The sequence below is a fragment of the Arachis ipaensis genome, chromosome B9 (genome assembly GCF_059453495.1).
Source record: "Arachis ipaensis isolate K30076 ecotype BB chromosome B9, ASM5945349v1, whole genome shotgun sequence".
Classification (NCBI taxonomy): domain Eukaryota; kingdom Viridiplantae; phylum Streptophyta; class Magnoliopsida; order Fabales; family Fabaceae; genus Arachis; species Arachis ipaensis.
Window position 1 is genome coordinate 6440143 of NC_142444.1, and position 21231 is coordinate 6461373.

At 28.4% G+C, this 21231-nt stretch overlaps 3 protein-coding genes across 9 annotated transcripts; 2 read left to right on the forward strand and 1 right to left on the reverse strand.

The window, feature by feature from the left end:
- Window positions 1–1456: 1456 nt before the first annotated feature.
- On the forward strand, window positions 1457–5544 carry LOC107619487 (F-box/LRR-repeat protein At1g55660-like). 3 transcript variants are annotated; one of them, XM_016321785.3, is made up of 4 exons: window positions 1457–2503; window positions 2629–3896; window positions 3997–4182; window positions 5169–5544. In XM_016321785.3, exons 2-4 carry the CDS (start codon window positions 2655–2657, stop codon window positions 5391–5393), a joined length of 1653 nt encoding a protein of 550 aa, XP_016177271.1. In that variant the 5' UTR covers window positions 1457–2503; window positions 2629–2654; the 3' UTR covers window positions 5394–5544. The 3 variants fall into 3 exon arrangements, with proteins under 3 accessions (XP_016177271.1, XP_088356698.1, XP_016177272.1); XM_088500572.1 differs by having other exon boundaries at window positions 2249–2503; window positions 5143–5544; XM_016321786.3 differs by having other exon boundaries at window positions 2303–2503; window positions 2639–3896.
- A 9172-nt stretch (window positions 5545–14716) lies between these two features.
- Window positions 14717–15447, reverse strand: LOC107619233 (large ribosomal subunit protein eL27). Its single transcript, XM_016321487.3, has one exon. The coding sequence runs from the start codon at window positions 15380–15382 to the stop codon at window positions 14975–14977; it is 408 nt and encodes a 135-aa protein (XP_016176973.1). The 5' UTR covers window positions 15383–15447; the 3' UTR covers window positions 14717–14974.
- A 2330-nt stretch (window positions 15448–17777) lies between these two features.
- Window positions 17778–20514, forward strand: LOC107617701 (putative F-box protein At1g49610). Of its 5 annotated transcripts, none has more exons than XM_088499762.1 (5): window positions 17778–18019; window positions 18388–19649; window positions 19744–19932; window positions 20050–20293; window positions 20370–20514. In XM_088499762.1, the coding sequence occupies exons 2-4, from the start codon at window positions 18414–18416 to the stop codon at window positions 20260–20262; spliced, it is 1638 nt and encodes a 545-aa protein (XP_088355888.1). In that variant the 5' UTR covers window positions 17778–18019; window positions 18388–18413; the 3' UTR covers window positions 20263–20293; window positions 20370–20514. The 5 variants fall into 5 exon arrangements, with proteins under 5 accessions (XP_088355888.1, XP_088355889.1, XP_088355890.1 ...); XM_088499763.1 differs by having other exon boundaries at window positions 17815–18019; window positions 18399–19649; XM_088499764.1 differs by having other exon boundaries at window positions 17826–18019; window positions 18388–19245; window positions 19387–19649; window positions 20050–20437.
- The last annotated feature ends 717 nt before the right edge of the window (window positions 20515–21231 follow it).

Consider the following 21231-nt stretch of genomic DNA (forward strand, 5'->3'; position numbering starts at 1 on the left):
TGGACGAGAATCACCCTTCTTACCTGTCACCGTCGCGATACCATCCCCAGATAAAGACCCTACTAATGCAAAGGCCTTAGACTTTTCTGCACCAATGACTTTATCTCTAAAAGAGACCTTGGATGGCTTTTCTAACCCCTCTCGAAAAGAACCCTCCTTAACACCGGATACACACCCACCCACGCTCTCCTCCTTATCTCTTCTGATGGCATGGCCATCTTCCTCACCGTGTTTTACCTTCAACCGCTCACCACCGCTCTCTCCTTCTCTCATTCTCCTTGAGTACGGAGTACGTACTCTTTCTCTACTAGGATTATATATATATATATATATATATATATATATATATATATATATATATATTTGATGATTATTTTTAATATATGTAGAATATTTTTATTTTTTAATTTATTTCATAAGAAAAGTAACACACTCGATGAATAATAATTTGAAGTGAATAAATTTTAATATGAATTTACTTTGATAAAATATAGAATTAATTTACATATTTTATAGTTATAATTGTTCATAGTTATATAACATAGATTAATTTTTTCTCACTGTAGGTTCAAAAGTTGATGTATAACAATTAAATAAAATTATGGATAACAAAGAAAAATTTTGTACCATTTATTGTATATAAAATTAGACAATCAGAAAAGGATTTCCCCTCCCTTCTATTGAATCCAATGGAACAAAAAGGATTTCCCCTCCCTTCTATTGAATCCAATGGAACAACTGCCTTGAATATAAAAGATCTCCAATGTATAAGATCAACCATTTAATTTTATGGGATGATTTTAGTGTATAAATAATATTTTTGTATTTTTTTTATTTACTAAATATAAAACAAGGTATTTATATTAAAAACAATGCTTACTAATAAACTTATCTTAAAAATAGTTTTTTAATAAACATAAACAACAATAGTTATACTTAGTAAAATAATTTTTAAAATATAATGACCATAATAATCATAAAATGTGAGAAAATTTTGATTCTGAATGGAGCTTTACATTTGAATATTTATTATATATTTTAGATTTTTTAATATTTTAAATAATTATAAACTAATTTTAAAAAGAATTTTTTTATGTACTTTCAAAAACTTTTAACTTTTTAAAACTACAAACACATATATACAATCGTTTTTAATTTATCAAGTATAAAAATGATGTATTTACAAGTACAAATATGAAATATCTTCTCAAAAATCTTTATCAAATCATGTCTTATTTTAATTTACCAATATGCTATAATTTTTAAAAGATTATATTTAAAAATTATTTTTAATAAACTAAAAGTAAGAGTCTTACTGAGTCTGCACCTAACCACCAATCCTTACCATTAATATAATAAATAAGTAAACAAATATATTAATTAACTCAAATACTTGTCAATAGAAATGATAATAATCTTAGTATATGACTATATGTTAATAAAATCTCTCCTCTTTGTGTGCATTCTGATGCCCTCCCAAAGCTTGGCTATTGGAGAATTTCTTGTTCCAAAACTTACACTGTAACAGTCTCTTATTTTGCGGATATTTTTTTAGTAGCTTACATGCTTTGGTGATGGGGCAAGAAGCTTTCCACAATCTCTACCGTGGCTACTAGTATTATCTGATGATGGCACCATGTTTCATCTCTTGATAATCAAAACCAAGTATTCACAAATTGTGCTTATCTAGTATATGATATTGTTGCCTTTTTAGTTCTCCTTAATTTTAATTTGGATTATATATATACTTTCCAATTATAGTACGGTTTTGATTTAATTAGCTAAGTTATCATCCTATGTTATTATATATCAAATCTTTTTTTTTTTCAATTTAATTACTATATTAAATTAATAAGACGAGAGACTTACTAAGTTGGTGAATTACTCTACTCATTTACCATTTTCCAGTATTTGTATTGTTGTATAGAGTGACAGGCACGCGCTATGGACATGATATTGAATCTGCCAGAGCACATCCTTCATGAAATTCTTTCAAGAACAAGAAGAAAAGATGCCATGAGGGCCAATATTTTGTCCAAGTTGATGCCATGAGCACATCCTTATTAGCATTCTTGAATCCAAATCATTGGTTTACCTCACCTTGGTTGGCAGTTTTAGACTTGTTAAATCATTATTCATAACAATAGAACCGCTAATAGGACACATGTACGTGGTCGAATGTAAAATATCTAGGCTTTCAATATCCAAACAATTTTACACATGTGCGGGCCAGGTCATGTGCACTATTCCACTATCTCTTCGCACTCCTTCCTTTTACTGATTTACATGCTACACAAGTTTCAAACGGGAGAAAGTTGATTAAACCTTAACCTGAAATATTTGATGAGTCATATTTGACATGACAAGGCACTGGCAGGGAAGAAAGAAAGATAGTTGCTTGAAAAATATATTCAATAATTCATAGCTGATGAAGATCTTGATGAGATAGGTTTTTCACACTTTACCAAAATCTCTTCAGTCTCAGCAATCCTTCAACACACTGGTATGCAATTTACACTCAACTTTTTCATACACTTGCATCTCACTAGAACTTTTCATTTCAATATATCAATGATTTTGAATGTAATTGAAGAACATTATTTAATCCTTAGTAATTGTTTCTGTTAGGGGAGCTCAGAGATCTTACTAAGGAAATGGACAAAATTTCTGATCTGCCAAAGATGATCCTCCATGACATTCTTTCAAGATTGCCTTACAAAGATGCTGCAAGGACCAGTGTTTTGTCCAAGGCTTGGCATGAAACATGGTCCTCATTCCCCATCTTGGTCTTCCACGGCTTTGACCGAGGCGTGTTCTTGCACTCTGGGGATAGTAAAGATCCCCTGAAGATACAAGATTACAGAAGGAAAGTGAACAGCTTCCTCAACTCTGTGGACAGGACACTTGTTAGGTTCCACCACCACGGCTTCGCCATCAAAGAATTCAGCCTTAGTATGATGTTCTTCCATCCTCAGTTCATGCCACATCGCGTCGACCGGTGGATGAAGATAGTAGGTGAAAGTAGTAGTATTAAGGTCCTAAAGCTTGAACTTAAAGTTGTTGAGCATCGCTTTGGATTTAAGTTTGACTACACGGTTGATAATTATTACGGCTTGCCATCAGATGTAGTGAAAGCAAAGTCATTAAGTGAATTAAAGTTGTCGGGGAAGATTAGAGTGGATAAATTGTTTGCAAATCACAGAATTAGGTTCCCTTTGTTGCGGATATTGTCCTTAATTGATGTTTATTTGGGACATGAACAAGCCATGGAAGATCTCATTTCTGGTTGTCCTATGATTGAAGACTTAAAATTGGAGAACTGTGTTGGATTGGAAAATGTAAAGGTACATGATTTGCCTAAGCTAAAGTCTGCTAAGCTTTCTGGATTTCATGAAATTGATGTTGATGTGCTGAGTCTAGAGTTTCTTCAAATTACTAACGATGACACAGAGTTCCCTTGTGATATCAATATAGACAAGTGCAGAAATTTGAAGGTGCTTCTTTTAAAGGCTGTGAGTTCTGTTTTTGTCTCTAACCAATGGTTGCTTGAACTTTTTGACAAGTTTCCTTTCCTTGAGAGGTTGGAATTATGTTGTTGTATTACATCTGAGAGCCTAATGATCTCCAGTTCTAGGCTCAAGGTTTTGTCCTTCCAGGCTTGCTTTGAGTTGAAGGAAGCTAAGATCGATGCACCGAATTTAGAGTCATGTAGATATTTTGGAACTCACAGACACATGCCAGCAGCCATATCTTTTGTGAACTGTTCAAATCAGGTGGAATTTGATGCTGTCTTCGCAATCGAATTTCGTCTGGATTTGGAATGGATTAGGGCATTTTTCCAGCACATAGAACCAAGAAATGTTACCTTGTCTCTTAAAATCATGAAAGATTCATCTGTAAGTGTACATTACCAAATTCTGTTTTAGTTGCTAAAGTAAAACTTTACATGGAGAACTTTGATGTCATTTGTGTTGGTATTTTATTTTGGATGAGCAGATTGTGTTGAATGAAGATGTGCTACAAAATGTTCAAGTCCCTTTGCTAAGGATCAAACAGTTGAACTTATGGGCAGATGAAGAAACTCAAGATTTGTGTGTGCTTCTTATCAATGGTTTGTTTTGGAGCTTCCGTCCTGCTATTGTTTCTTTGAACCTGAAATTCTGCAGCAGAATATTCGTTAAGGTTTGTCATTTATTCATTGCTCCTTAACTCCTGATTTAATTATCCAATGCATGATCAATTCTTTCAGTGATTTTATTCATGAAAAAGAAAAAAACAAAAATAACTTGCAAAGATAATAAATTGATAAATTGATAAATAGTTTTGTTTTTGTTATATATAAAAGACTGACATGATACTATGTAAGATTATCATCAATTGTATTTGCCAATTTTTTAAATCTTTAAAGGATTTTTTTGGTCATTTTAGTTGTTAGTCTGAATCTTTAAAGGATTGTGTTAATTTATATATCAGTGCATATTAAAAAAATATTTACATATCCTTAAAGCATATATTTGATACATGTTTCAAAAATATTTATAACATTTATTGATACTAACATATTTATAATCTATTTTTTATAAATTAAATAATAATAAAGAATAAAGTGACAATTAGGTCTTTGAAGATTTCACTTTGGACTAATTAGTTTCTAAAAAAAAAGTACTAATTTGGTCTTCCTGGATAGCAAACGGTGAATACATGATGTCCTTTTATCAATTCATCAACTAAAATTTAACGGTGATACTTATATGTACGGTTAATTACTCTGATATGTTTATTTATGAAAGATAGTCATGTAGATAATAATTTTTGGAACGAAATATATGGAGAATTCGATTTTGTTTCGCACAATTCATTGACGAAAAGATATATATGTCCAGTGTTTACTATCTTAAATGACCTAATTGATACTTTTTTTTTCAAGGACTAATGAGTCCAAAATCAATATCTTCGAGGATTTAGTTGTCACTTTACTCTAATAAATACTTAATACTCTAAATAAGACATTTGTCTTGAATTAATCCATTTTTTTATAAGTGTTTACTAACTATTTCCGGACAAAATTATCACTATGAATATTTTGAAAAATTTAAAAATAAAAAATATACTTTGGCTGAAAAGTTTAAGATCTAATTCTAGTTGTCAATTGGCCAAATCAACAACAGCTATTATTGGAGAGGCTAAGGTGCAGCAACGAGAAAGAGAGATGCTGCAGTTCAAGTCAAATGAAATGTTGGTGGCATGATTTGAAAGATGTCAAAGTCAAAAGCTCTCCCAAGAAATATGAGAACCTCAGTGATTGTGAAACACTCTTGGATTCATTGCCAATAAATCTTTATTCCCCGGATCTTCAACTTAACTTTCAGTTAGAGTGGGACTCATTACAGTAAGACAAGTTCAATTTTAAATACATAAAATTACAACTGCAACTGCAATTTGTTATTTCGTTTTTTTTTTCTTTCTTTTTTGCCTTCTTTGTGTTGAACTTTAACGGTTGATGAACCACTTGAAAGTAATTGATATGTTCTACTTTGACATTCACATCTAAATTTCATAATGCATAATGTTTCAACTTTCAACTATAATATAATAGAAAATTTTCTTCGGCATGCATGTTATTTCGCACAATTTTAACATTTTATATCAGAATAATCAAGTTTATCAAAGATTTTACATTAGAATAATTAAACATATTGTTAAAGAATATATAATCAAATACTTTTTAATAATAAATTCGAACTATTTTTTGTAAATACCAAACAAATATTCTTGTTTGTTAACTAGTTAATGACATTTCTAAAATCTATGGAGTATTTTTTAACAATTATATGTTATATGTATATAAAAAATTAGATATTAATTAACTATTAAATATAGAAATATATATATTTAACAACTCATAATTTTTTTTAATGATACTACTATAAAAAAATTCATTATTTATTGCATATTTACTTATTTGAGGTTATAACATATTTGATGGTTATTTTTAATATATGTAGAATATTTTTAATTTGTAATTTATTTCATAAGGGAAATAAGTCAAATAATATATCCTATAGATAATAATTTGAAGTTAATCAATTCTAGTCTGAATTTACTTTGATAAAATATCAAATTAATTTACCTATTTTGTAGTTATAATTGTTCATAGTTATACATAACATACATAAATTATTTTTTTCCACTAAGTTCAAAAATTGATGTATAAAAATTAAAAAAATTACGAATAACAGACAAATTATACTATTTAATGTGTATAAAACTAGACAATCAAAAGAGAAATTTTTTATTTTTATTGAATTCAATGGGACAATCTGTTTTGAATATAAAGATCTCCAAGTTAAAGCAGTACTATGTGCTTTTGATTTTTTTTTTTTTTTTTAAGTATGCTTTAGAAAAGGTGAACAATGAATACTTTTAGAAAACAAAGACAAAACTTAAGGAAAATCATAAGTATAATATCTTTCAAATGGATCCTTAACTTTTAAAATTTGTAAAAACAAGTATATATATTTATTTTAGTTAAAAAATATAAAACAAGATACTTATGTTAAAAAAAAACTTATATTAAAAAAAACTACAAACATAAATACATAATCGTTTTTAATTTATCAAAGTATAAATGATGTATTTCAGTATTTGCAAGCACAATTATTTCTCTAAAAATCTTTTATCAAATCATGTTTTATTTTAATTAACCGAATACTATAATTTTTAAAAAATTATAAGTTCATAAATTAATTTTAATAAACTAAAAATAAGTTTTATCACACTAAATCACCAATAATTACAATTAATATAATAAATAAAATAAACAAATATACTAATAGTAATTAACTCAAATACTTGTCAATGGAAACTATATTAATCCTAGTATATGTTAATAAAATTCAATAATATTTTAATCTATTTATATTAACCATACATTAGAAAATGAGCATACATTCTTTTATTAATCTATTTATATTAATAAAATCTCTCCTTGAGGTTTGTTATTCCCTAAACCTGTTAAAAAATATAACAAAAATGAAAACTAATGATAAACAAGAGATAATAATAATAATTGAAATAAAAAAATAAATAAAAAATAAAACACAAAAAATAGATAAAAATTGAATATAAAAAAATTTATTCTATTTTTTATCTAATTTTTTATGCTATAATATAAGAAAGGACTTTTCAATTTAATTTATTAACACTATATTTTAAAAATTCAAAACGACTTACTCCTGAATCTTCTATCCAATTTCTCATACTCACTCAACCTAACATTATTGTCCACGCCATGGTTATAAAACCAAAAAGTACTTTAATACTTTTCTAATTTTTCTATACAATGACTATAATCATTCAGGATGTATTTATAATCTCTTCTAAGGTTAAAATAATAAAAATCCTAAATTTATTGACATAAAATCTAATCTAGTAATTAAATAAAAAAAATTAAAATACATCAAATTAAATTAATAAAAAAGTATGTTTTTTTCTTTAACGTTTGTAATTTTTTTTCAAAAAATACTCGTGACTTTTAATGTTACTTAATTTTGTCCCTGATATTTTCTGTATGTATCAAAATTATCCTGGATGTTATCTTCATCTAAAATATTGGGAATAAAATTAAAAACGTCAACAACGCAATTGAATAAATCGAAAACGTTTAGATATCAGCACTTTTAAAAAAAATTATAAACTTTTAAAGAAAAAAATACTTTACCCTTAAATAAATATTCTAAAGAAAAAGTTTCTATCAGCACTTTTATTAAAATTTGGCAAAAAAAAAAATTTCACACCAATAATAACTAATTAATGACTACAAATTACAAAATTTACTGACTCCTAATACTCTACTATTTTAAAAATATCAACTAATAACCTTAAAATAATACTTAAACTCTCCCTATCACAAATATTTGAATCACATGTCAAGAAACATATACTTAAACATGATGAATTGATGATGATAAAATTAAAAGCTATATAACTGTAATTCATGTAATGCTACAATTACCTGGTTGTTGTTGTTTACTTGTTTGGTTTAGATTCATGTTTTCACCTAAACTCAACCGTGACTATTGGGATAACAAATTTACTTGGACTAAATCCCTATAATGGTCCCCGAGATTGACGCCGTGCACCAAAATTGTTCCTGAGATTCCAATTGCACCAATTATGTCCCTGAGATTGGAAAAATTGCACCATAGTGGTCCCTGACCCGTTTTTCGTCAACGGCGCGCTGACGTGGATTTTTGGTGACACGTGTCACCTCATGGTTTGGCCACGTGTAACGATATGATGATGTGTCGATCAACGACACGTGGCAAGCTGACATGGATGGGTATGCCACGTGTCACAATGCTATTTTGTCACGTGTCAGATTATGCCACGTGTCGCAATGCTATTTGTCCACGTGTCATCCACGATGTCATCGTTACATGTGCACCAAATTAGTCCCTTACTTTGCATCTAATGACTCATTTTAATCCCTGAAGTGCACCAAATTAGTCCCTTCATCAGTTTTTTCTAATTTTTTTATAAATTTAAAATTTTTAATATTTTTTATACACTAATTTTAATTATATTTTTTATTATACATTTTTTATAATAAATTTTTTAATTAATAATGTTAACTTGTATCATTGGTGTACATATTAACTAAAACCAAAACTTTATTATTGCCTCTTGTGTTTATTTATATCTATTTTAATATTATTCAAGTCATAGTTATAATAAGTACTTATATTAATTAATAGTGTAATATATGAAAAAAGCCACCTAACAAGTTATAGATAAAATGAATTATTATAATCGATAGTATAAATCTATCTTATTAATTTAGTGAGAAGTTAATTATATAGGAAATCGGACATTCTTAAAATGGATGGGAATAATAAATTTATATTAGTTAATAAGTGTCTTATCAAGTATTCCTAAAATATTTATTAAAGTGTTAAATATTAAAAAAATTGTACTAAGGAATATTATTAGGCAACTACTCCCATGAAAATGCCAAAAACATCTTCTCATGATGATCCTTGTTTAAAAAGTGTAACTTATTTATTTAGCAACACTTTAAATAAAGGTAACACTTTTACTTCAAATAAAATCAAGCCCTACAATCTATCATCCAATGGTCAAAATGATGTATCTTCACATGAAGATAATCATTAAATCTTCATTGGAGTAGATACCATATTATTATACTCTTAACTTACACTCTTTATTAAATCAATATCAATATGTCACATAATTCTTTTAATAAAATATTGTAGAAAAAAATTGTATAATTAAAACTAATATTTTAAAAATATTTTATAAAAACACTTGTATTTAAATAACTTGTGAAAAGATAAAATTAAAATTAGTGTATTCAAATATATAATGAGAATTTTAAATTTATAAAAAAAAATGAGAAAAAATTGATGAAGGGACTAATTTGGTGCACAATATTCAATTTCAGGGACTAAAATGAGTCATTAGATGCAAAGTAAGGGACCAATTTGGTGCACATGTAACGATGACATCGTGGATGACACGTGGACAAATAGCATTGCGACACGTGGCATAATCTGACACGTGGCAAAATAGCATTGTGACACGTGGCATACCCATCCATGTCAGCTTGCCACGTGTCGTTGACCGACACATCATCATATCGTTACACGTGGCCAAACCATGAGGTGACACGTGTCACCAAAAATCCACGTCATCAAGCCACGTCAGCGCACCGTTAACGGAAAACGGGTCAGGGACCACTATGGTGCAATTTTTCCAATCTCAGGGACGTTATTGGTGCAATTGAAATCTCAGAGACAATTTTGATGTACGGCATCAATCTTGGGGACCATTATGGAGATTTAGTCAATTTACTTGCAATATATCTTTTTGCGGCAGTACTTCTCTGTTTGGTTGCGGTGGCATCTGATGCCTGCTGCATTGAAGATTCATGATTTGATTTCCCAGATCCAAGTGCAATTGAAGACCTATTATGAATCATTGCTTGTGGTTGTTGCATCCCTAATGTTCTACTATTATGACTAAAAGCAGAAAAATTTGAATTAATAATTTTGCATATTAGACTGAGATGATGGTAAGTAGTTCCTATAAGTAGATGCCATGGCTCAAATTCAACAAAAGCTACTCGTTACACAGTCTGCTTCACTAACGCAAATTTTTCTTCTTTATTTCGCGTTATTCTTTATTTTTTTATTTTCTTTATTTTTCGTTATTCTTAAATGATCTTTCTTGTTTTTTCTTTTTTTCTTTTTAATTGAAGTTTATTTGGATCCAGAGATGAATTGGATGTATTTTTGTTAATGATGGAATCTTTTTTACTGCTTCTTTAAAACGAAATTAATTTCGTTAATTTCGATTCATTTGATGACCAAATTTTTTATTTCTCGATTTATTTTTTAGTTTAATTGATGTTCATTTGGATACAAAAATAAATTGAATGTGTTTTTGTTCATAATTAAATTTTTTTGACTACTTGTTTAAAATTAAACTAATTGAATAGAATAGAGTAGAATTTAATACAATTGAATAAAGTGATGATAAATAATTTCATTCTTAACAAGTGAACCTCAATTAACACACAAATGAACCAAAATTAGTTCATATTTAAACAAATAGTTAAAAAGATTTCATTATTAACAAAAACACATAGAATTTATTTTTGGATCTAAATAAATCCCATTAAACAAAGAAATGAACCGAAATTATTTAATAATGACATCAGAGAAAAAATTTAGTACTAATAAAAATATTAACAAAATGTTATCGGTGATACAATAACAAAAAAAATGCAATATTGATAGAGGAAAAAAAAAAAGAGAAGAAAAAATAAATGAACAAAAAGAGATACGTAATTTAAAAAATTGTTACAAGTTAAATTTAGTTAAATATTTTAATTAGATATAGAATTTTATTGATTTTTAAAAACTTCTAACTTTTTAAAATTACAAACGTAAATACGTGGTTTTTAATTTATCAAGTATAAATAATATATTTGCAAGCACAATTGTCTCCCCAAAAATCTTTTATTAAATCATGTCTTATTTTGATGGACTGAGTACTATAATTTTTTTAAAATTATAATTTATAAATTAATTTTAATAAACTAAAAAAATGGGTTTTATCACATTAAATCACCAATCATTATGATTAATATAATAAATAAAATAAACAAATATATTAGTAATTAACTAAAATGCTTGTCAATAGAAACTATACTAATCCTAGTACACGTTAATAAAATCTAATAATTTTTTAATCTATTTTGTATACATTCTTTTAGAGCTTGAGTGTCAAATCGATCTCTCCTTGAGGTTTGTTATTCCCTGCACCTGTAAAAAAACATATAAAAATGAAGACTAATGATACACAAGAGATAACAATAATTGAAATAAAAAAATAAATTAAAATAAAAAATAAAAGACAAAAAAAAAAAGTTAAAATAGAGTATAAAAAGAATCATTTTATTTTTTATCTAATTTTTAAATGCTATAAAAAAAGAACTACTCAATCTAATTTATTCACACTAAGAGACTTGTTCAATCTAACATTTCTTGTCCACGTCATGATTTCATCAACGAAATCAAAAAATACTTTGGTACTCCTCTAATCTCTCTTTATACGAAAACTACTCTCTTGATACGAAAACTACAATAATTTATGAGGTATTTATAATCGCTTATTAAATTAAAATAATAAAAATCCTAAATTTATTGAGATAAAATCTGATATAGTAATTAAATAAAAAAATCAAAATACATTAAATTAAACTAAGAGTAAAGTATATTTTCTATCTCTAACGTTTATCATTTTTTTTTTCAAAAAATACTCCGTAACTACTAATGTTACTTAATTTTGTCCCTCACATTTTCTATTTGTATTAAAATTACTCTAGATGTTTTTTCCATCTAAAATATTGGAGATAAAATCGAAAATATTTAAAAATAGTTTTAAAACAAATCGAAAACGTTAAGAATATAATTGAATAAATCGAAAACGCTCGGACAAAATTAAATAAAATTAAACATCAAAGATATTTTTAAATAAAATTATAAACTTTTAAGAAAAATAATATAGATTACCCTTAAATTAAATATTCTAAAAATATCAAATAATAACTTTTAAATAATACTTACAGTCTCTGTAGCACTAACATTTGAATCATGTATCAAAAAACATATACTTAAATGATGATAGAATTAAAAGCTATATAATTGTAATTCATGCAATGCTACGACATTACCTGGTTGTTGTTGTTGTTTATTTGTTTGGTTTGGATTCATGTTTTCACCTAAACTCAACGGTGACTGTTGTGGTAACAGATTCACTGTCAATATTTCTTTTTGCCTGCTGCATTGAAGATCCATGATTTGATTTCCCAACAATATATTATGAAGGTATCCAGGTCCAAGTGCAGTTGAAGACCTATTATGAATCATTGCTTGTGGTTGTTGCATCCCTAATGTTCTACTACTATGACTAAAAGCAGAAAAATTTGAATAATAATTTTGCATATTAGACTGAAATGGTGGTAAGTAGTTGCTATAAGCAGACGCCATGGCGAGAATGTTGTCTCTCTTCACCGCGGCTCTCTCCAATTTGTGTGCATTCTGATGCCCTCCCAAAGCTTGGCTATTGGAGAATTTCTTGTTGCAAAACTTACACTGTAACCGTCTCTTATTTTGCGGATATTTTTTTAGTAGCTTACATGAGTTTGATGATGGGGCAAGAAGCTTTCCACAATCTCTACCGTGGCTACTAGTATTATCTGGTGATGGCACCATGTTTCAGCTCTTGTAATCAAAACTATGTATAGACAAATTCTATGTTTTTTCTTTTGTTGACTTTTGACAAATTGTATGTGCTTATATAAAGAGGATTATCTAGGATATGATATTGTTGCCTTTTTAGTTCTCCTCAATTTTAATTTGAATTATATATATTCTTTCCAATTACGGTTTCGATTTAGTTAGCTAAGTTATCATGCTATGTTACTTATTACATATCAAATCTTTTTTTTAAATTTAATTACTATATTAAATTGCATATGAGATTAATTCTCCAACTAGGTGTTCACGATGCGTTTTAAATTGGTTTTGAAAAAAAAAAAAATCGATACGATTTGAAGTATATAATTTGTTGCACCTTGGATTGGATCGGTTTGATTTGATTTTTAAATTCAATCAAGTCATATCCAAACTATTGCGCTTTTGATTGGTTTGGTTTATTTAGTTTTTAAAAAACAAAATTTTAAAATTTTATTATTAAAAATAGAAATAATTTTAGTTTGATAAAACAAATAAATAAATGAATCTCATTTTATATTTACAAAATACTTACTAAATAATAATAGCATATAAATAAGATAAAAATGCGTAACAAATTAAACATTTTATATTTAAAATTTAAATTTAACAATAAATAATAATATTATATTACTTTTTGTAATTTAGATTAAATTGGTTCAGTTTTTAAAAGTGGATCAAAAATCTGATCCAATCCATGCGATTTGGCGAAAATATAATCGAATTTTGATTTTGATTGGATTTCGGTTTGTATCGGATTAGATGAGTAATTTTGTTTGGATTAGTTTAAATTTGAATATTCCATCTCCAACGGATAACCTTATTCAATTATAATGTGTACACAAAAAATCAATATATGTGTATACAAAAAATTAATCACCAAATCAGTTTTTCATATAAAATACAAAATACAAACCACATATATTGATAGTTTGGAGTCTTAGATTAATTTTTTTATTTTTGTCAATATAAATGTGTTATAACTTATAAGTTAGGCAAAAAGGTAAGAAATTGATTTACAAATTTAAACTAGTTTTATAAGGACAAAAAAAGGCTACATTGGTTTGTTGAAGCATCAAAAATTTTATTTATAAATTAAAATTGATTTACATAAAAGTGACTTTTTAAATGAAAATACCAATTCTAAATGAAAAATTGGTTTTTTATTCGTTCTTTAAATGAAAAAACAATTGTTGTTTTCTTAAATCAATTTTTATTTTAAAATTGGTTTAAAATTGATTTTTTATTTTTGTTACCAGTTAATAACCGGTTTCCTAATTCAAGGAAGCAAGCTAACTAAAGCTTCTCTATTGACAAACATTGAAATTATTGTTCTCACCCAAACAGTATTCATGCTATACCAAACACTTATTTCATCTTACGGCTCAGGCGAGAAACCCAGCGGTGATATGACTTCATCAGAAAGGTTTAAAGAATTTGAGGTCTTGCACAGCTCTAAGTTTCATTGTCATGTCATATTTAGAATTGACGTATATTCTGTCTTACAATTTGCAACATTGAAAGGAAGGGTATAATGGATGGTACTGAACAAAACTTGCAACATAGGAAAACATTCACTCATCGAAAGTGTCCCAGAACAAGGTATTTCAACAGCCATGTTATTCTTTCCACAATAGAAACAAAGATGAAATATATACTACTACACTGAATAGCATTCCAAGTAACAACACCAAAATTTGGCAATTCATCTACCACCGTCTTAACTCTTAAAAGTCATCATTCACAAAATCATAGCTCTTTGCTGAACATGTGATCTGATCATTCTTAAAGGCATGCTACAACACTGTATTATAAAAAGGTTAAACCCAGTACCATATGAAACCAAAGGCAAAAATCAGAAAATCAACATTAATCTTAACAAAATTGCTGCCACATTTACTCTAGCTATAAGTTATTTTGATCGGATTAAACTAAATTAGATTCAACAACAACATTTATCTACTAGCATATAATCCAAAATGTAGCATTTGGTAAAACGCAGCGTTTGGAAAACATAATCTCGAAAATGAAACTATAACAATCCAAACAGATCCTGAATAAACTGAGAACACATATAATCACCAAAACTAATAATTAAACATCTTTAGAAATGTAAAATGAAAAAAAAAAAAGGGCACCATTTTTTGAAATGCTTAGAATCTGAGCTTGGTGAAGAACCAACGATTCTTGCCAGTCTTGAACCTCTCCTCGAGCCTCTTCTTGGTCTCTTTAAGCGCCGCAACCTTCTTATCCTTCGACTGAAGCGACTCGATCGTAACGGCGTCCTTCAAATCCACGTCAAGCGTGTAGCGCGTGGGCATCACGTGCTGGTAGTTAACCATCTTAACGAACGCCTTGACGCGTGACTTCTTCGCCGTCTTCTTGGCGGAGTCCCTCTTCACAACCTTGGAAGGGTACTTCTTGATCCCGGCGACGAGGCAGTGGCCGTAGGGGCGGTCGCGGGTGCCATCGTCGAAGGCGCGTATGATGACGGCTTTGCGACCCGCGTATCGGCCTTGCAGCACGATAACCGCTTTGTTTGGTTTCAAGAACTTCACCATCTTCCTTCTTCTGCTTCCGCTGCGTGTTTTTGGTTATGGAGGAAGAGGAGCGAGGCGTGTTAAACCCTAGATCTAGATGAATATAAAATCTAGTATGATTGGGCCTGTGTCGAAAGACTGGGCTCAGTGTATTCAGGATGCAAGCCCACAATCTATTCTCACAAAAAATTTATACATGCCCAAATTTTTTGACAAAAAAAGTTTTCCTTCTTGTAAAATGAAATTTAGTTTGTTTGTTTTATGTAGTGTTAAAAATGGATTACTTTAGGAATTAGATACTTTTTGTTATCATAATTGATTTCATCTTCATGATGAATAACATTAACACATGATAATAAAATCATGAATTCTAAAGCAAGGATTGTAAAAGATATGTAACTCCTATTGAATAACAGGAAGAAAAATTCTTAAACAATGAATACAATAAGTGGATGAAAACTTAGGAAAATATGTAACTCCTATTGAATTTATTATAACGGATGATTTTAAAACAATGCCACTCAATTTTATATCTTTGGGCAAATTTAAAATAAATCTGAATTTACTTTATTATATGTCATTTGTGTATGATATAATGTGTTCTAGTTTAGTAGCCCTCCAAGGTATGATTTGCAAATCAAAATTGTTATGCCATTCAGGAACCCAAATCAATCAGATTGCCAATTGCTTAATATTATTTTATATTCTTATTAGAAATGATTAAAAAATATTAAAGAAACAAACGTGGTAAATATGTTTGAGGAATGTAACTTGGATGACAAATTTTGATGACTATTAATTTAAAGAAAAATGCTAGTTTTACAACACTAATTAACCTTTAATCAATCTTTAATCAGATTTAAATAATATTTAATTATTTTTTATTGAAACATGTCCCTATTTTATAGATACATATCTATAAATGAATTTAATTTAAAATTTAAAACTCACCTACTTTATATTATAGTTAGTGACCGTGATTTTACTTTTTTTTACGTAATTTCGGTAACAAATAAAGTTTTTTATTCCTTATTTTACGGACATTCACACTACATTAGTGAATCCAAAACCAAAAAGGTTCCTTCCTACTCAATTCTCTCTTTCGTTTTTATTGGTGAAGATGTATCACCACTTTTCAGCTAAAACACTCTCTCATTCTGCATTGGTGAAAGGTATCACCACTTTCAACATTTTTAATTATATTTAAAAATAAATATAAAAACTTTATTTTTATTTAATTGAAACAAGGTCTTATTTATTTTTATTAATAGAGTTGTTACAAATAAAGTACTTTATACGTAAATAATTTGAACAAAGAAGCAAAAAAAAATCTGGAATTTAAGAGGGAAGATGTAGATGGTATGGTCATACAAATTTTGTTGTTATTTTTCAATTATAACACATTTGATAGTATGATATTTTATTCAAAATATTTTTAAAACACATCTAAAATTAAACTTTAATACACATCCAAAATTATAAGAATGCACTCTAAATATTTTATCAACACATCCAAAATTCATGTAAAAAAACTTATATAAGAACATAATGAACAACATAAACACATTCAAAATTAAGTATTGACACATTCAAATTAGATTAACATTACAACTCTTAAAAAATATAGACACTTTTAATATTATACATAAATTTAAAAAAATAAAACTTTTTATTAAGTGGAAAAAGAAAGATAATATATCTTCACAAATGAACTCAACCAATTTTTTTTAGAATTTTGCAAGCAGAATTACTAAATTTTGAATTCTAACTAATTTGATTTTTGGATGTAGATTTAAATTGTAATATATTAATAATTAAATATATTAAATTTGAAACAGAAATTTAAAATTTAAATTTAAATTTTAAATTTCAGTTTTATTTAGTTTGTATTTTGAATGTGTATTTAATTTTAAAAAAATACTAAATATATTTAAAATTTTTAGATGTGTTTGTTTTATTTTTTTTAAATTATTATAATAAAAGGCTGAATATTGTACCACTTTTAAAAAATACCTAATTAAACTGTAATTTAAAAAACCACTATAAGTGTAATTTCACGATTTAATTCGGGTAAAATAGGGAACTTTCAGTTGTTAAAAAATTACAACCTAATAAGGGATAAGGGATTTACTATCGCTGATAGAAGGTTTTTAAAAAATGTTAATGACAAAATTATTTTTGAATAATTTAAAAATACAATAAAAGAATTAATAAATATTATATATTTTATAAATAATAAAAAAATTTATATCTAATAAACAATTTATTTATTTGATCTCATTTTTATTGTAATGTTTGAATAAATACTTAAAAATATAAAAAATTCAAAACAAAATTTAATTTTTAATTTTTAATTTTAAAAAATGTTGTCATTCACCGTAAAGAAATTTACTTAACAAAAATTTTATTTTTTAATAATGACTATAAAAATTTACATCAAAATTTAATTTTTTACCAAGGTTGATGTAGAAGAAAGATGAGCTAGTTCCTCCACAGATGATGAAGTTGCTGCGCGTTTGCTGAGGAGTGAGGATTTTGTCTTCAAAATCTGCTCAACAAGTCAACAAAGGATTTGGGGTGGGATGATCTCCAATTAAAAGAAACCCTAACTCAGAGCATTAGCAGTGACAGATTCAAAGAAGGGGAAACGTTTTTTCGGTAAATGCTTCTTCCTCAAACCTATAATCTTAATAACTTAATATAGCTTCTGCTAGCACGTCTTCAAACATCGCTTTCTTTCTTTCGTTCGTTTGTGGAATTTATCATTTAGTCCTTAATGTTAATGTTTGCCTTTTTTTTTTCTGAAAAAAATAATGCTACATATCCAAATATTTTTGTTAATTAAGTCCAACTAAGTTAGTCTAACATCAATAAAAATTAATTATGAATAGCATTTCTCCAAATCTTATTGTTTAACTTTGTTAGAATTGGTTTATAAGAAAGACTTGATTACTTAATGCGATATCTGACTTTAAATGCGTCCCTTCTCAGATTATTCATTTTTATGATGTTATACTTGCTCTTAGGAACACAATAGTTTGAAGAGAAAGAAATGGACCGAATATCTGTTATGCCAAAATTTATACTTCATGACATCCTCGGAAGGTTGCCAGACAAAGATGCTGCTAGGACTAGTGTTTTGTCAAAGTCGTGGAGAGAAACATGGTATACATTTCCCATATTGTCTGCTTGCGACAAGAATTTTATTAATTTGCATGAATTACCATTATATCCAGAAGGTGCTCTTTTGCTTAGCAAATTAGATACATTCATTGAGTATGTGAGTAAAAGATTGAGGCGGCTCCATAACCAAGGATTAGCAGTCAAAAAACTTAAGCTCAATACGCAATATATATCTAATAAGATGCTTGTGTCACGGTTCCACCATGTTGATGAATGGATACAGATGGCAAGTGAAAGTGGTATCGAAGTACTAGAGCTTAACCTCGCTATTAGCCTGGACAAATTATATAACCTTCCACTTTGTCTCACTGAAGCCAAGTCACTCACTAAGTTGGTGTTGACTGGGGGAATCAGACTTGACCCAGCATTCTTAAACCATTCACTCAAGTTTTTCTCAGTGAGAACATTGCTTTTTCATAGTATACTTTTTGGAGATGAAAGGGTTATGGAGCATTTCATTTCACATTGTCCTCTAGTTGAACATTTAAGTCTTACTCATTGTCTTCTATATAAACCTTTAAGTGTAGGAGATCCACCCGGTTCTAGGGCCAATTATGTGAAATCGTTAAGCTTGCATGGTCTACAAAAGCTGAAGCGAGTTGAAGTTCAAGGAATAGAAGATGTATATATTGATGCTCCGAATCTTGAGAATTTATGCTATCTTGCTGGTATTGTGGATGCATCTTTCAAGCTGAATTTAGGTAGTTACAAAAATTTGAGATGGTTGAGCTTATTTTGTGTGAGAGTAGAGATGTGGTTACTTGAACAATTGCCCAAGATTCCATTCCTTGAGAATTTGATGTTGAAACATTGTTCTTTGTGTGAGAGGATTAATATTTCAGGTTCTCAACTCAAGTTCTTGGAGTTAACAAATTGCTCTAACTTGAAAGAGATCAATATTGATGCTCCAAATTTATTATCATGTGAGTATAGTGGAAAAGACGAACCTGTTATATCTTTTCGTGGAATTTCTAATCAACTGGATGTCAGTGCTCATATCCACTTGAATCATCAGGATGTTGATAGATTGAGGCAATTTATCCAAAACATTGAACCCCAAGAGATTTTGACGTCTCTGTCCGTTTTTATCATCCAACCATATCCAGTAAGTATAGACTTTCTACTTAATTGGTACCTTCTGTTTGCATTTTTGCCATATATATTTATTTATTTGTCTTTTTGTACCCCGAATTATGCAGATTATAGAAAGCATAGATATATTGCAAGGTTCATCATCTCCACCAAGTATTAAACACATGCAATTATCTGCTGTCTCGGATAGGCAAACTTGCTATTTTCCGGTTATGAATTGGTTGCTTTCAAGTTGCTTCCCAGAAACTATTTCATTCAGCTTGCATTACAGTTTTAATTTGAGGGCATTCATGGTGGTATGTTATTGTCTCCCAATTTTCTGTTTTATTTTCTCATTTACAACTTTGTCAGTTATAAATAAATAAAAGGTTACGAAGCCTCTAACTTTGTCAGTTATTTCATAAAAACAACAGTATTTCTATGAGATGCTGATGGGAAGCAAGAAGGGCGAGTGCTATTGCTATTCAAGGGGTCCTGAGTGTTGGTGGCATGCCTTGAAAGTTGTCAAGATCACACATCTAGAAAGGATTTATGAAAATGTTGAAGATCTCAAGGCCATGTTAAATGCATTGCCCTTATCTCGTAATTACGATGAAGAATTTATCACTTTTACCTTAGAGTTGTAATCTTGCTATTATTAGCTGATAGGCATTCCTCGTGTGAATTAAAACTTAGCCGTGTGAATTTCATTCCTCGTGTGAATTAAAACTTAGCCGTGTGAATTAAAACTTAGGTTGCTGCTTTCTATGATGTGTCTATACTTTTATTTTAGTGGTTAAGTTTGAATATTTTTTCTTAAAATTTTTTAAATTCTGTGGTCCTTTTTAACGGTCTCTAGCCAATATGAACTTGCAAAAAATAACTTTTTATCTCGCTCATTCTCCATTTCCAAGATAATAGTATTATTAAATATTAAGTATATAATAAAAGTTAAAGGTAAATAGATAATAGTATTATTAACATATCATTATTATAATTCAAAACAATACCACTCAATTTTCTATCTTTTGCAAATTTAAAATAAATCTGAATTCACTTAGTTGTATGTCATTTGTGTACACTATAATGTGTTCTAGTTTAGTAGATCTCCAAGGTATGATTTGCAAGTCAAAAATGCTATGCCATTCTGACACCCAAACCAATCTGATTGCCAATTGCTTAATATTATTTTATATTCTTATTAAAAAATATTAAAAAAACAAACGTTGTAAATAGTAAATACATTGAAATATTGAATGTTTGAAGCTAAAAATAATTTGTCCTCTTTGGATGATTCTAGAATTGAGAAATGAATAATTTTAACCAGGAGGCTGTATTTCGAATTGAGCGTTCGGAACATTATAGAATTGAATTCTTTAGATTTTACGCTAAATAATGACATAAATTTGAATCTTTCTTACAATAGCCAATTAAAATTCTGTTTTGAAATTATACGAGAATTCAATTCTTGTAACTGGGTGGGGTTGCTGGGTGGGGAAGAGAAAAAGGAGAAGTCAATTCCAATTATAGGCATTCCGATTCATATAATTAAATTCTTTTTATATAAATTAAAGGCAGAAACTCACCTGCAGTTGACTGCAGGTGAAGTTGCTCCT

Bases quoted from the DNA above. Each gene is read 5' to 3' on its own strand.
- LOC107619233 (XM_016321487.3), bottom strand. From the start codon at position 15,382: ATGGTGAAGTTCTTGAAACCAAACAAAGCGGTTATCGTGCTGCAAGGC.
- LOC107617701 (XM_088499762.1), top strand. From the start codon at position 18,414: ATGGACCGAATATCTGTTATGCCAAAATTTATACTTCATGACATCCTC. The intron at 19,650-19,743 runs GTAAGTATAGAC...CGAATTATGCAG, and splicing joins TTATCATCCAACCATATCCA to ATTATAGAAAGCATAGATAT. The intron at 19,933-20,049 runs GTATGTTATTGT...TAAAAACAACAG, and splicing joins ATTTGAGGGCATTCATGGTG to TATTTCTATGAGATGCTGAT.
- LOC107619487 (XM_016321785.3), top strand. From the start codon at position 2,655: ATGGACAAAATTTCTGATCTGCCAAAGATGATCCTCCATGACATTCTT. The intron at 3,897-3,996 runs GTAAGTGTACAT...TTGGATGAGCAG, and splicing joins AAATCATGAAAGATTCATCT to ATTGTGTTGAATGAAGATGT. The intron at 4,183-5,168 runs GTTTGTCATTTA...AATCAACAACAG, and splicing joins GCAGCAGAATATTCGTTAAG to CTATTATTGGAGAGGCTAAG.